At 38.3% G+C, this 16,725-nt stretch overlaps 2 protein-coding genes across 14 annotated transcripts in view; one reads left to right on the forward strand and one right to left on the reverse strand.

Moving 5' to 3' along the window:
- The window catches only part of SDCCAG8 (SHH signaling and ciliogenesis regulator SDCCAG8), a 273,722-nt gene extending 264,257 nt beyond the window's left edge, over positions 1 to 9,465 (reverse strand). For all 7 annotated transcript variants that reach the window (XM_061187382.1, XM_061187380.1, XM_061187385.1 and 4 more), the window contains exon 1: positions 9,258 to 9,465. In XM_061187382.1, the coding sequence (XP_061043365.1) occupies positions 9,258 to 9,324 (67 nt within the window). In that variant the 5' untranslated portion in view covers positions 9,325 to 9,465. The remainder of the gene's footprint in view (positions 1 to 9,257) is intronic.
- A 266-nt stretch (positions 9,466 to 9,731) lies between these two features.
- Positions 9,732 to 16,725, forward strand: part of CEP170 (centrosomal protein 170) — a 144,307-nt gene continuing 137,313 nt past the window's right edge. For 6 of the 7 annotated variants that reach the window (XM_061187390.1, XM_061187395.1, XM_061187393.1 and 3 more), the window contains exon 1: positions 10,186 to 10,436. The gene's annotated coding sequence lies outside the window, so the exon portion shown is untranslated. Of the gene's footprint in view, positions 10,105 to 10,185; positions 10,437 to 16,725 lie in introns of those variants that run through there. The other variant, XM_061187392.1, reaches the window with a different exon arrangement.

Raw genomic sequence — 16,725 nt, forward strand, 5'->3', positions numbered from 1 at the left:
GCTCATAAAAGTGCTAACAAAAGATCAAGATGAAAAAAAAAAATTAATTACATGGGACTGAGTGAACTGATGAGGATGAGTATAATTTTTGTGACTTTCTGTTTGAATTTAAAAAAAGAAAAAATCCCACAAGGACTCAGAGGCAAAGAATATACAAATCAATTTTCACTGCAAAGTAAAGGAGCTGTTACAGTGGAAGATTACTGGACTGAATGTCAATATTATGACATAGTATGAGTGTGTTTCATGTTTGGTAATTGCAATCATTGTTGCTTTTGTTGTGGTCATCCATGTACAATGCTTGGTGTCAGTCTATTTATCTCTTGTAAAAATAAAATACAGTGTGTGTGAAAAAAAAAAAAAGATCCTTTTTGACCCACCTCCTAGAGTAATGGAAATAAAAACAAAAATAAACAAATGGGACCTAATGAAACTTAAAAGCTTTTGCACAGCAAAGGAAACCATAAACAAGACTAAAAGACAATTCTCAGAATGGGAGAAAATATTTGTAAACGAAGCAACTGACAAAGGATTAATCTCCAAAATATGCAAGCAGCTCATGCAGCTCAATATCAAAAAAAAACCCAATCCAAAAATGAGCAGAAGACCTAAATAGACATTTCTCCAACGAAGATATACAGATGGCCTACAAACACATGATAGGATGCTCAACATAACTAAGCATTAGAGAAATGCAAATCAAAACTACAATGAGGTATCACCTCACACTGGTCAGACTGGCCATCATCAAAAAATCTACAAACAATAAATGCTGGAGAGGGTGTGAAGAAAAGGGAACCCTCATATACTGTTGGCGGGAATGTAAATTGATACAGCCACTATGGAGAACAGTATGGAGGGTCCTTAAAAAACTAAAAATAGAACTACCATACGACCCAGCAATCCCACTACTGGGCATAAACCCTGAGAAAACCATAATTCAAAAAGAGTCATGTATCACAATGTTCATTGCAGCTCTATTTACAATAGCCAGGACATGGAAGCCAACTAAGTGTCCATCGATAGATGAATGGATAAAGAAGATGTGGCACATATATACAATGGAATATTACTCAGCCATGAAAAGAAACGAAATTGAGTTATTTGTAGTGAGGTGGATGGACCTAGAATCTGTCATACAGAGTGAAGTAAGTCAGAAAGAGAAAAACAAATACCGTACGCTAACACATATATATGGAATCTAAAAAAAAAAAAAAAGGTTCTGAAGAACCTAGGGGCAGGACAGGAATAAAGATGCAGACGTAGAGAATGGACCTGAGGACACGAGAGGGGGAAGGGTAAGCTGGGACGAAGTGAGAGAGTGGCATGGACATATATACACTACCAAATGTAAAATAGATAGCTAGTGGGAAGCAGCCGTATAGCACAGGGAGATCAGCTCGGTGCTTTGTGACCACCTAGAGGGGTGGGATAGGGAGGGTATGAGGGAGGCGATATGTGGATATATGTATATATATAGCTGATTCACTTTGTTATAAAGCAGAAACTAACACACCATTGTGAAGCAATTATACTCCAATAAAGATGTTAAAAAAAAAGAGGCATGTTTTATATAGCAGAGCTGCATTAAAAAAAAAAAAGAACATGTGACACATATATACAATGGAATATTACTCAGACATAAAAAGAAACGAAACTGAACTATTTGTAGTGAGGTAGATGGACCTAGAGTATGTCATACAGAGTGAAGTAAGTCAGAACGAGAAAAACAAATACCATATGTTAACACATATATATGGAATCTAAAAAAAAGAAAAAATGGTTCTGATGAACCTAGGGGCAGGACAGGAATAAAGACGCAGACAAAGAGAATGGACTTGACACGGGGAGCGGGAAGGGTAAGCTGGGACAAAGTGAGAGAGTGGCATATACACACTACCAAATGTAAAATAGATAGCTAGTGGGAAGCAGCCGCATAGCACAGGGAGATCAGCTCGGTGCTTTGCAACCACCTAGAGGGATGGGATAGGGAGGGTGGGAGGGAGACGCAAGAGGGAGGGGATATGGGGATATATGTATACGTATAGCTGATTCACTTTGTTACACAGCAGAAACTAATACAACAATGTAAAGCAATTATACTCTAATCAAGATGTTAGAAAAAAAAAGAAAAGAAACAGTGGCAGAGGGAAAAAGAGAAGAAGGTTTTTAATTAGAAAAATATGGATTCAGAGGGTGGGTGTGTGGGCAAGATGGACAAGGAGGGTCAAAAGGTACAAATTTCCAGTTATAAAATAAACTGTCCTGGGATATAATGTGCAGCACAGCGACTATCATTAATAATACTGTGTTGTACATTTGAAGAGTAAATCTCAAATGTTCCCATCACAAGAAAAATAAAAATTAAAAAATTAAACTTAATTAAGAATACAAACACAAATACAACCTCTGAGTCCTACAGGATCATATGAATATAAATGTAAGTAAATACTATTTCTGCTGGTCCACTATCCAAATATCAGTCAATACAATGAGCACTGAAAAGGTTATTAAGCTGCTGACTGCTGACAAATTTAAGTCTGTTTTATTCATTTTTGTAATCCAGTTGCTCTACTTTCTAACTCCTAGCTCAACACTGAGCCTCTCTTCATCAAGATGCTTTTGAACAAAAGGCAAATATGTCCCTGTCTAGGAAGGATCATCACTTATATACGTACTATGGATTACTGATGTCTACATTCTCCATCTGTACTGGGAGATGTGAACAAGAATTATCCTGGTGACAGGGAGGCGGAACCACACCCAGTGAAGTGCTCAGCTGTCTCTGAGAAAACATGCAATGAACCATATCTCCCTAGGCCGAGCATGAGACGAGCTGCAGTTCTTAAAACACGCTTAGACCAGGACAGACAAGCAGAAAAATGAAACCATGGCAAGATAAGAGACACATGTGTCTGTCCACACTTGACTGGGCCTCAGGTAGTTCAGAAGATTGTTGTCACTGTTTACTAGGGAACTGACAGGTAGTATGACCAAGATAAAAACAGCATAATCCAAAATCAGAGAAAAAGAGCTTTGTAAATGGCAGTTATAATAATGAAAGAGATTAAAAGTAGTGTGCAGAAACTACAATATCTCAAAAAAAATACTATCATAAGACTCTAAAAGCTGAAAAATGTGAAAATGGTTGGTGCCAGGAGTGAAAGATAATCCGAACAAGAATGTAAACATCTTAAGAGAGCAGTGTTTACAAGATCATTAATGATGGATGGATGTTGGCAAATCAAGATTGACAATATGCATTACGAGGGATACACCTGGTATTTTTTTGGCACCAACTGAGAGGACTTATGCACCTGTCACTTTCCTGATAAAGAAGTAATCCTAGCCAGACTGGCAGAACTTAGGTAAAATTATCAGCCAATATAATCTGTATCCTTAATTGTAATTATTCTCAAGTATGATTCTCACAAAGTAAATGTTATGAGCAATGCCTTGCTACTTCTAGATCATGGTTCTCAATCTTAGCACTATTGACATTTGGACCTGATAATTCTTGACTGTAAGGTGATGTGTTGTGTTTGTATAGCAGCGTCCCTGGCCTCTACCCACTAGATGCCAGTAGGCTCCTCCCTGCCAGTTGTGACAACAAAAACTGCCTCTGGACGTTACCAGATGTTTCCTGGATGGAAAAAAAGTCACCCTGGTTGATAATTGCTGGTTTAGATTAATAAAACAAGATAGCCCGCGTTTGGTTTTAAGGAGAGACTTCCCACATTGCTACATTGTAACTACAGGCACCTCTTGATGAAAAGTGGTCAGGATAGTGAGCCATCCTGCCACTGTGGTAGGCAGTGCACAACCCATGGCCATCACTACCATGAGGCACTTCTGATCCAGGTATCTGGAGTTGTTATATCTACTGTAATTAAAAACTTGAAATTCATTTTAGTTTCATTTTGTTTCCAGGCCTAATACATGAAGCAATAGTTGTACTCTAAGGCCATATTTCAGAGCTACTTTAGGTGATCATTCCTTTAAATATTCCAGTGGGCTTTGATGAAGCTCTCCCATAATCAAGGTTGCTTTAGCAAGTACACAAGCGCATGTCAAGCTACCTTCCCTACCTTTTGATCCTCAAAGGAGTATCACTAAGTGAAAAGGTGGAAAACCTTAGCAAGAACTGGTGAAATGATCAGAGTTTAAGTCTTTTAAAAATCCCAAGAGTTAATATAATTATTCTCAGTATCTCAAAAGCTTGAGAACAACTTCATCTCTTTTTTCTGTCCAAACATGTCCAACATGTGAAAATGCCCTTACAATCTCATAACACTGAACCACTGTTTTGGTTCTACATTATTTCAGGATGACTATTTACTTGTAAAACACCCTTTTTGGGCTGCTAAATCCTGTCTTTTGCCTATTTTACCTCATTAGTAGTAGGGAAGAAAAAATGGAATTCTACAAGCTTTTTGTTATTCTGGTAGAAGAAATGGTCATAAAAGTTAAAACTACTAAGAAAAACCATATAAGTATATAAAACAAAAAATGAATATATGTAATTTAAATTTTATCAGCAAAAAAGTAAACTCAAATGTTTACAAACTTCATTTGCATTACCAATCCTTATTTATTAATAGCCAATAGTTCCATTTCTTTAATTTTTAGAAAAGAGAGATATGTTTCAGTCTGCACTAAAACACCAAAATAATTTTCTCATTTCATAATAAATGCTTCCAGAGCCTTTATTACATTGCTGCCTGTCTTGGTCTCAATGAGGCTGATAGTTAAACACATAAGCAAACATTAGCTATAGAGAATATGTGTGTGTGCATAAATATATACTATATATGGCAAAGAATATTTTAAAATTTTAGAAAACATTTAAGAAAAGCAAAAACAAAAAGAAGAAGAAATACAAGTTTGATGAATAAAACTGAGAAAAAGAGGAACTTTTACTTAAGTAGTTATACACAGGTTTTCTTATGTCTGCCAAAGGTTCTGATGATATCACTTCTGGGTAATTCAGTGACCAAACTATTGACTAGTAAGATTAACACTGGCTTTCCACAGATGTGAGTCCTTCTGTGGAATGAAAAAAACACTTTGTAGGAATTGGAAAGATGTTCTATATTTTACTTGTGTACAATTGGCCCATCAATATTATCTTGTTTTATCAAACTAGATCAACTTACAAAGAAAAGGATCACCCCCCCCAATTTTATATTTTCTTCCCATATTCAACCTCTCACTTTCTATGAACCTAGTTCCTTACTCTCATTTTTATAAGACAGAAACAGAACCTTTGTCATTCATGTGTTCCAATCCAGTGTTGATAGAAGGGACATTACAGATCCAGGGGTCTGAGGTAGTGCCTGAAGGCGAACCAAGCTCTCATGTGTTTTGCTTGACCCACACAGTATAGGACAAAGGGAAAAGAATAAGAGAAAGGGAAGGAAAAAAAGAGGGAGGGAGCAAGAAAGTAACTGGAATGTTTTTAGAAAAAGCATAAAATGCCCAGTTTGGCCAGAGCCTCACCATTCCCTAGTGTCTTCCACTGACTCCATCACACATTTTGTCACCTGCTTGGCTCCTAAAGGCAATAATTCTCTACCTAGTCCAAACTTTTCATATTCCAGATGAGGAAACAAGAATCCAAGAACAGTTTATTAACTTGCCTAAGGTAACATACATGGTTATTAGAAAAGCAACAGTAAGAGTTGTAACTTGGATCCTAGTTCCACATTCTCTTCTCTGAATCTATCATACTCTTCCACAAATTCAATCTAGAGCCTAAAACACCAAAATGTTGAGAGAAAAAGGAGGAACCAGCATATAAAATGTATATAGAAAGTAAATGATGTATTCCTGTCTCGGTATAAGTTTGTTCCATTTCTTTATGCCCACGCAATCAAAGGTGGCCAGGAAGTTGGAGAATAGGTGAGTCATGTATACAGGTATTAAACTGTATCCATAGCTAACACTGCAGCAATAGATGAAACGTGATTCAGTTGTTAAGGCTGGGGCACTGAATTTCTAACAATTTCTCTCCTTCTTTCTAACATCATATCCCTACATTCAAGTGTACAAAATTTAAAACAGCCTGAATTTCCTGTTATTCTGGTTTTCCTGACCCTTTCTTGGCTATAAATTAGTTTATTTTATACCTCATGACCTTGCACTATGATGCGTTGAATTTAAATTAGAGGAGGGGTAGTTGCTATTCTCCCCAGTTATCAATATAATTCTGTGAGTCTTGAATTTTAGATGTCTAAAGAGTGAATGAACACCTAACCATATTGCCAGAAGACCTCCCAAGTCACTTCTGGTTCTAGATTAAACTCTGTGACTCCCAGGATACCTGGGATATGCCCACTTTATACCACACTGAAAACTTTCAGATCATCTACTATGTAGGAATAATATTACAGATCTGTGGGGCAATGAAGTTTTCTAGTTTTTCTGCCAGATCTCTTACTTTGAAGAAGTCTTTCAACCACTCCAGTTCTTACAGTGGGGGCATAGACAATCCAAAGCAGGAGTTATCCTTAGAGGGTGACTACATCTGAAAGGCGTCAGGGAAAGAATAAGAGGTGAGTGTAGAGCCTGCAGATGGGCTCTCTATTTCCATGGCTGCTCTAGGGTCATCAGACTCAAGGAGAGGCAAGAATTCCGCTTAAGTTTTAAAAGCAAGAAAGCAACATTGACTCTGCTTTTCACATCAGAACTTCAAATTCTTCATATACTATAATAGTACCAAAAATTGTGTTTAAAGTAAAGAAATGAGGAAAAGCTATAAAAAATGAGAGATTATCATGGGAAAATTATAAAAGCATTTTGCATTTTTATATGCCCACTTCCTCGCTAAATACAACTGAAAGAATTAGTAATGATTACATGTACAGTTATTTAGAAACCAGAGGAATAACTTGTGAGGAAAGACCAAGAATACCTATTACCTTTTCTTTAAGCATGAACTAGACAAGACATTTTGGGGAAGTAATGGTGGATAGACAAAACCAAAACAAAACAAAAGAACTTTAAATTGCATTTTATCTGACTGCATAGTAACACAATTCTCAAGTTATTAGGCACAAAACACTTACAATAATGAAATTTCATATACAAAATAATGCCACCATACTGTGTTTATTCAGAAACACACATTTTGACGTTAAAGGGAATTAGCCTAAGAGTGGTAATTTATATGTGTGAAGTGAAGAACTTCTGATCGTGCTTCACTTCAGTATTAGTTGTTTTGTTTCCTTCCATAAGCTATTATATAAACTAAATAAACCTAAAAATTAAAATGCTACTTAATAAACAATAAGTCCTGAAAACCCATGAAAAATTTCAAGTTTCATTTCTTGATTCATCGTTAAAACTATCACTAAAAATTAATAAAAAACAAACTTTAACTTTTTTCTCTGCTTTATTTGCTCTTGATTATAAATGTTTTCACTACTTTATATTGTTATAACACTAAATTTTAAATTTATTTTAAAATGAGTTATCTTTGAATAAAAGCTCTTCACTCTATAATTACTGAAAGCAGTATCGTGGGTATTAAATATAGTACTGTAACATTAGTTTGAAATTAACTACTGCATCAAGTCTAATATTAAATAGCCTCTAATACTTAAATAAAGGTTCAAATTAAGGTCAAAGGAGGAGAAGCACTAGGAGAAACATAATGGAAAACAAGATTTTTTTACCAACCTCAAAAATTAAATGCCACTGGTATTATTGTGCACAGTATTTTTCTTGCTTTCAAATGAAAAGTTAGAAGTGATTATTTCTGTATCTAACAGCTCTTGAAACATCAGTAGGCTGATGAAGGTATTCATTCAGACCAATTATTTTATTCTTGCAGTTTGAATACTGAGAATGTTGACAGTTTGTAACACTGTTGACAGATGGAAACAATAAATAATAACTCTTTCAAAGTCTAGACTCACTAGAAGATAAATTTGCTAATCTCCTTGAAAAATCTTCACTTTGCTACAAGTACCAATTATAAATAGCAGCTAACATTTGAGTGCTTATGTACCAAGCACTGATCTTTACCCTTCTTTTTTATCATAGTAATCTGTAATTATTTTGTTTATCGTGCCTCACTGCATTAATCCAGAGGCTCCCTGAGGACAGTCACGTTGTCTAGTTCCTTAGGGTATCCCCAGCATTTGGTATGTCTAACATATAGTAGGCACTAAATTAATGAGTCAGTGTTTTAAATGCTTTAAATATTTTTTAAGCTGTTGGTCATGGCCTAAATGGTTAAGAAAATGCAAAAGAACAGAAAGTAGAGTGAATTACATCTAGTAGAATAAATATTCTTTAATGAAACTTTTCTTTTAGTCTATATGTCTATGTCCCATATAAAATATATTTCTTACTTATGGCTAAGATTAAAAAAAAAAAAAAGCCTGAAAAATCACTGCTTTATGTGAATTATTTTACTTGCTCCTCACAAGAACCCTGTAGACAATATCATAACTTCTACTTTAAAATAAGAGAAATGAGGTTTCTAGATGTTATATATGATGTTCAAGATGACAGAGCCATCTACAAGTATATCACTTCTACAGATACTCATAGGGTACTATAGTAATAAAATCTGAATTAACTAAAAAAAGTTTCAGTAATAGTAATTGTAATATGATTAATAAAGAAAAATATAGGCTTTTAAGGCAGACAGGCCTGACTGAATTTAATACCTGGCTCTGCCACTAACTAGCTGTGTTGGCTTTGGCCTAACTTAACCTCTTTGCACCTCTACTTCCCCATGTGTAGAAGAGGGACATTCATAAGATTGTAAGTTTTAAGTGATTTTTAATGTATGTAAATAGCCTAGACCACTAAATAGAAGCTGTTGTGATTAAAATAATTATTAGTGTTTTTTTTTCCTGGTCCAATAAATCACATTCAATCCACTACACCATAATTTGAATGTGTAAAAAGAGCGCATCAGGAATTTACTGGATTATAAAGAGAAGTATGGGAACTGGGCAAAACTGGCATTGAGCCGTCCAAGAGTTTCTGCGGGCGTCAGGTAAAAAAGACGCCCAAGAAAAGATCAGGCAGTTGGTTCAGGTAACTGTGGGAATCAAGGGAAACAACGTTGCTTAAACGTAAAAACAAACACAACTATTTAATCTTTCCACAGCAACATCCATCTTCTTCCTCTGCGTTCTGGCTAGGGCCGAACCAAGGTGTTAGGAAACGCACCTGGTCAGCTCCCGCCCATTAGGCCCTGCTATCAAGGGGCTAGGGCACAGAGATTCCGAGCAACTCACCCCGGAGACTCCGCTGATACTGCCCCAGAATCTCCTCCAGGGCAGAGTTCTCCGGGGACTTCGCCATGAACACATTCGGGGCCCAGAGATGGGAGTTGCGTGGGTAAGTGTCCAGTGTTCTCCCCTCGGAGAGCAAGAGGCCTCAGCCCCCGGAAGGAGCCCACCAACTTCCTGCTGCTGCTGTCACTGGGGAGCACAGAATCCCGGACGGAGCTCTCCGGCCTCTTCCCACCCACGGGCCCTCGTGGTGGACGTCGGAAGTTGTAGTCCGCAGTGTCCGGGCCTACAGCGTCGAAGTTCCTAAGAGCCCTCCCAATGACACTACAATTCCCAGAGGGCAACGCGCTCCAAGCTCAAGCTTTGGCGGTTTGGCGGCCAGTTCCGGTTGCCAAGGGACTCCTTGGAGGCTCCGCCCATTTCGGTAGCCCAGCCAGGCTTAGTCCTGTCTTCATCCCATCCTGCTGTCTGGACCACCTAACTGACAGAAAGGGCTCACTGAAAGCCTTTACTCTTCTAAATTCGCTTATATGTAGTTGATCCTTGACCCTTCTCAAGAACGCAAATAACAAGCTCAACACCCTTCAGCCGCAACATCTGCCAACACCGCCAAATAAATTCTCAAGAAAAAGAAGCTCTGAATCTCCCAAACAGCGTAGATCGTGAAGGCGGCTGACACTACCAATCTTAGCACGCCCAGCGACCCGACCACAGCTTGGAGTTGGCGCACTGCCGGCTGGGAACTGTAGTCCTTGCCGGTTGCGGTCCCCGCCAAAGCCCGGGTCCTCTTCATTGTTGAAGCTGGTCTTTGGTGTACGCCTGCGCAGTCGGCAGCTGGAGAGGCCTGCGGGTGAGACCCCCCCCCCCCCCACAACCCCTTTTCATTGTCTGTGCTTGGCGCCTGCGCAGTAGGAGTTCGCCGGGACAGGGTCGGACCAGGGGTAGGGCCGGGCTCCTCGCCCTCTCCCCGGGCGCCTGCGCACTGGGCGGCCGCTCCTTGCCGTTACCGCTATGTGCGGAGCGTGTGCGGAATAACGTTATTGCCCAGCGGCGCCGAGGGGCCGAGAGCTTGACCGCGGCGGCGGCGACGACGACGACAGGGTGGGGGAGGACGCTTGCGAGAGACTCACGGGACGCGGCGCGCCCCGCCCCCCCCCGTCCGGTCCCTCTCAGCAGTGAGGGGTAAGTGATGCGCTCCGATGCCGTCGCCTCCGCCTTTCCACATCCTTCTCCTCGGGTTTGCAGCGGGGGCTCGGGCGCGGCCCGCGGCGGGAGGGGTTGCGGGCCGGCGGCGAGGGGCGCTTCCCTGAGGCTTCGCGCGCCGCCCCCGCCCCGGACCTGGGACTCGGCGGGGGCGCCCCTCCCCCCCACCGTCCCCCAACCCTGCGTCCCCGGGCCCTGCGGCCCGGCTTCCCCTGCAAGTGTCCACGTATTGAGTCGTCTCTGGCTCTCCTGGCTTTGTGCAGCCCCCTCCGCCCCAGCAGTTTGCAGGGGTGCGGGCGGAGCAGCGGAGGGAATGGCTGCGCTGCTGCTGGAGAAGGGGTTTTCCCGATCGGAGCAGCTCCCAATGTCGATTCTTTTTGTGTGGTTGGTTTTAGTGTGTGGGGCGGTTTGGGGTGGTCCGGCGAGGAGCCTTTCGGATGCGGTGGGAGGGCGTGGAAGACGTGGTGTCACGCACCCCGCCAGGCGACAGCACCCGCTCAGGCTGTGGCTCCGTAGTAACCCGGGGGAGGAGAGAGTAGCTTCCTGTCGACTTCATTGTCCTGAGATTCAAATGTGGGCTTTGGCATGGGTCCCTTCATTTTATGTAAGGAAAAGAAAAATTAGCAGCTGCCTAACAAGGGGCGGGAAGATGTGGGATTTGTACCCTAAGTCATAGTATCTGTTTTTTAGTGTTTAGCGGAGTTTTGCTTGGAGAATGTAAGCTCCTGGAAGACAAGGACAGTGCATGTCCAAGCATTGCCAAGGTGATCAATATAAAATTACTAGCTCACGATGAAGAATGGACCAGGAAGGCCCTGACGACGAAGCTGTTTGTGTAGCAGGAAAATGAACCAGCAGAATGTTTTTTCATAGGGTGGGTAACACATTCACGTTCCTAAGGGAATAGGTTAGGATACATCTTTCCGTTTTGTTTTTTGAGCATTCAAAATAAAACATAGGCCTGGTACATTTCTGTTTCTGAATTTTTTATTCATATTTTTATCCTCTAAATGAAAATTCACCCAATTGGGAGAAATGTGGTGAAGCAGATAACATACTTGATTGAAAATACATCTTTTAAAAGGATTTGATTATTAAGCTTACAACCGTTTGCTGGCGTTAAAACAAGCAAAAGAGAGATTGAAGCAGGATGGGGAGGAGCAGGTGGAGGAATGATGTGAGAGGAGAGAGTGACATTATGAATACGGTATCCAGATCTTCACTGATATAACCCTAGCGGTGTATGCCGCAATGATTTAGGAATTCAGCTCTGGAAATATTACATTGCAAGTTGCAAACCATATTGTATTTTTCTGCCATTGTTCTTTAAAAAGTAAAACCAGTGCTGCTTTTACTTTTTCCTAACTTTGCAGATATTGTAGAATTTTGGTGTTTTAAAACTGAAGAGTCTAAATGCATATGACAGAGAAAGAGGAAGACATTAAAACTTGGAAAGTTAACTGACTTGGCTGTCCAAGCCAAACTGCTAATGAAAGGCAGAGTCAAATAAAACCAAGGTCTCTTCTGCAGTGTGCTCTTTCAGCTGTGTCCCCTAGTCCCCCTACCCTGTGAAAATTTATGGAAAGCTTCTCTGCATGCTCTTTGAGTTGTCTGTGACAATCAAGTTCATTGATACCTCATAGTTGTATTAGTCTAGTCTTTTTCTTTTGATGTGAAAGTAACTCTAATGAAGTGGAACTATAGTTTTATAAATTAACTTACTGATATAGGAAGAGATGTCTTAACATGGGCTTTTCATAAAAATGGAAACTGTTGGAATTTTTTCCCTACTTCTTATCAGTAACCATATTTTAATAATATTTTCTGCTATTCGGTAGTATTTTATAATATGATCAACTCTATAAACTCTGTGAAAAATGAATTTGCTACGTAACAAGAACCCATGAAGTTAACTTTTCTTCAATTAATGAATTTTATTATTTTCAATTTAAACAAGAGCTTACTTTTTGAGGAAAAAATTCATGTTGAATTTTTTTATTAAAATTGAATTTGTGCTCTTTTATTAAGTTGATTTTGCCATAAAGTGCTCTTTTGTTGTCTTATATTTTTTATCCCTTAATACTACATTGTATTTTAATAGACTTTTTTTTTAATAGATCTTTATTGGAGTATAATTGCTTCACAATACTGTGTTAGTTTCTGTTGTACAACAAAGTGAATCAGCCATATGCATACATATATCCCCATATCCCCTCCCTCTTGAGCCTCACTCCCACCCTCCCTATCCCACCTCTGTAGGTCATTGCAAAGCACCGTGTTGATCTCTCTGCGCTATGCTGCTGCTTCCCACTGGCTAACTGTTTTGCATTCAGTAGTGTATATATATCGATGCTACTCTCACTTTGCCCCAGCTTTGCCCTCCCACCCCCACTCGCCCGTGTCCTCAAGTCCATTTTCTATGTCTACGTCTTCACCTGCCACTAGGTTCATCAGTACCATTTTTTTTTTTTAGATTCCGTATATACGTGTTAGCATATGGTACTTGTTTTTCTCTTTCTGACTTACTTCACTCTGTATGACAGACTCTAGGTCCGTCCACCTCACTACAAATAACTCAGTTTCATTTCTTTTTATGGCTGAGTAATATTCCATTGTATATATGTGCCACATCTTCTTTATCCATTCATCTGTCAGTGGGCATTTAGGTTGGTTCCACGTCCTGGCTATTGTACATAGTGCTGCAGTGAACATTGTGGTACATGTCTCTTTTTGAATTATGGTTTTCTCAGGGTGTATGCCCAGTAGTGGGATTGCTGGGTCATATGGTAGTTCTATTTTTAGTTGTATTTTAATAGACTTTTAAAAAAGAATTAGTATATCTCTTAAATTTCAGTTTACTTAAAAAATAATCTGTAATTCACCATGTGGAATTATATTAAATCAAACTTGAAATGTATTTTACTGTTAAATTTCATGGTGTGCTATTTGTATGGAAGTAAATAACCATTTGCATGTTTTCCAACTTTACACTGTAAAATTATCATGCGTTATGTCTATTAATGTAAATATCAAAGTGCTTTTAAAAACTCTATGCTTAGGGATTTATTTGTTACAAGTATCAGTTTCTTGTTTCCTTTTATCACTTAAAAAAAAAAACCCCAAAAAACTAGTTTTATTGTTGCATCTGATATCATTCATCTAGTACTGAATACTGTATATGTTTAAACTTGTCAACATGTTTTTTATTCAACAAAATTCTGTACTGATTTTTTTTTTCCTCTTTATCACGAACATTGGGAGGTTAAGCAGTACACTGTTCTAATAAATATCTAACAGACAGCATGATATTACATTGCCAACTAAAATATCTGTATAGTTGTCAATTATTTTGCAAGTATAAGAAAAAAAGGAATTAAATACCATCTGAAAAATTTTGGTGGGTAGATAATATTGGCTGGAGCATTAAGTGTTGATATGTTTCAGTAAGAAATGGGTTTCATCTAATGGGGAGAAACATCAGACTATTTTTATTTCATAAACTTTTGTTAATAACCAAGATTTCTAATAACTACCCTTGGTGAAATGGGTCTTTATTTACTCAGATATTTCTTGAGGGAAGTGCTCAGCAATGAGGTAGCCAGTGTGGGCTATCTAAAAGAGTAAGAAAACATCTATCTGGTAGTAGGCTTGATTAAACTGGATATATAGTCCAGTTTAGTTGAAATGATTATGCAACAGTATATTATAATTTTTTTTGCCAAAATGAATGACATAGTTGACATGTACTAAAAGTAAACCCCATTTTTGTGTCAAAGGTAGAAAGGAAACCAACAAAAGCAAGGTTATAAAAATTTCTTTCATCCAATAGAGATTATGTGAAGCATAGAAGTGGAAATGAATACTAAGCGTGCATTGCTTAGGTTTGAAAAGCAAAGAACGAGACAGCAGAGAGTAAGTCCTTATTTAAGTATATAAATGGCTAATAAATAATAGAAAATATTACCCTTTGGAACATAATATTTACTGAATAAGAAATACCTACTATGTATTAAGCACTTACTAAGTGCCAGACATTGTGTGTGTCTATGCATAATTCATGCAGCAGTTGTGTAAGTAAGGTATTTTACACTTAAAGTTGAGAATACTTGAGGTCCAGAGTTAGTGAATAATTTTGCCTCTCTGTCACACATTATTAAGTGGTAAAGCCTATAACTGAACCTTTGTCTTTTTGACTAAAGCCAAAATTCTTTCCACTCATCTTTTTCAGTAAGTTAAAAAAGGCAACATTTATTCCCTTCTAATTCACAAAATTTTAGAATTAGAGGAGACTTTAGAAATCATCTCAAACAATGTGCTGCTTACTACTAATATCCTTGAGATCTTACTGAGTCCAGCTTTTCCATGAGAAACACTTCCATGAAAAAATGAGCATAGGATGGTAATTTCGCTTTTGAAAAATGTAATAGATTTTACTAAACTGAGCTAGTATCTGCTTTACTGTGTAACTTCTTCCATTGGTTGCAGTTCTATCTTTAAGAGTAAGATACAGTAAGGTTTTTCTCAGTATATTGGGTCTCTGTTAAGTTTTCCCTCTTCTAAATTAAATACTACAACCCCTACAACTCCATGTGATGCAGTTTCCTTTACCTTCCTCATCTCTGTCACTAGATACAATCAGTTTTGTCAGTGCTATTCTTTTTTGTTCTGATTCTGTTTCCAGCTTTAGTTCTGCAGTTGTGGTCTGAATGCAGTGTAGTGAAATTACCCCTTTTCTTAATTCAAGCCATATACTTGTGTTTACGGTCTAAAATTTCATTAACTCTAACAACAGTAATGTCTTGCCAGTTCTAAGCAAAAAAATGAGAGAAAAATGTTATGTGGCTTTTCAAGTTATATTTATCCAATTCAAGGGATTATTGTTTTTTACATTCTGTATTTCTACTTTTCTAATGTTAAAATAATCTTTTTTTATGAAATGATAGTGTTAGTAGGTGGTAAGTTTCTTTAGATATTTGTCTTTGGGTTTTGTTTTCGTGTTTTTAAATAAGCAATAAAAAGTTCGCCTTTTGTTGTTTCCTATTTTGTTTTTTGAAAAATTTGTCTGTAAATCACTGATGTAGGCAACATAAACCCACATCTTTTGTATGTTAAGATCTTTCCCATTCTGTATATACATGTAGATGATGTCTTTTAAACAATATGTACCTTTAACCCTTTTAAATATCATCTACTTGAGTGTAGTTAAAACTTGAGATCTTTTTTTAAATTTTATTATTTTTGGCTGCGTTGGGTCTTCGTTGCTGCACACAGGCTTTCTCTAGTTGTGGCGAGTGGGGGCTACTGTTCGTTGTGGTGCGCCGGCTTCTCATTGTGGTGGCTTCTCTTGTGGAGCACGGGCTCTAGAGCGCAGGCTCAGTAGTTGTGGCGCACGGGCTTAGTTGCTCCGTGGCATGTGGGATCTTCCCGGACCAGGGCTCGAGCCTGTGTCCCCTGCTTTGGCAGGCGGATTCTTAACCACTGCGCCACCAAGGAAGTCCTTGAAACCTTCCTGAATAATGATTCTGTCATCCAAGGGATTAGCTTCTCTTCCTGGCTTTCTGACATTTATAAATTTAACAAGCAAGCTCTCTTATGTCTTCATCTTGTGCGTGTATTGGATATAGCCAAGGACATACCATGCAAATTTATAAATAGAATAAAAGTTACATAAATAAAGTATGCTGGAGGAAAAAGGTGACACAAAGATAATGAAAACCATTTCAATGTTTTGTTTGTTTTTAATTAAGGAGAAAATCATTATGTTCTCTAGTACTAAGGGAGTTGGTTGAAGCTTACTGTCTGGTGGGGCTATGGATAATTATATAATTATATGATAGGAAGTCAAGTAAGCGTAGGTGCTGTGAGTAAAAATAAATCAGAGTAAAGGGATAGAGTGATGGACTATTTTTTATTTATTTTTAAATAGTCATTCAAATAGCACATTAAAATGGTTCAAAAAAAATCAAACAATATTTTAAAAACAATGTGAAAAATCTTCCCACCCATCTACCTTATCTGCTGAGTTAATACGTAACTTTTCATGTATCCTTCCAGTGAATTTGTTTTCAATTTAAGTAAATACAGTATATATTTTTAACCTACTTACCTCCTTTTACACAAAAGATAGCCTCTTTATACAAAAAAGCGGCATCTTGAGAGCTACTGTTTTAGTGACTGGTTAGGGAATACCACTCTTTGAGAAGGTGTCATTTAGCAGAGACTTATATTATGTAAGGAAGCACACCATGTAGATATCTGGTTGGAGAGT

This window comes from Eubalaena glacialis, chromosome 3 (genome assembly GCF_028564815.1).
Source record: "Eubalaena glacialis isolate mEubGla1 chromosome 3, mEubGla1.1.hap2.+ XY, whole genome shotgun sequence".
Lineage (NCBI taxonomy): Eukaryota > Metazoa > Chordata > Mammalia > Artiodactyla > Balaenidae > Eubalaena > Eubalaena glacialis.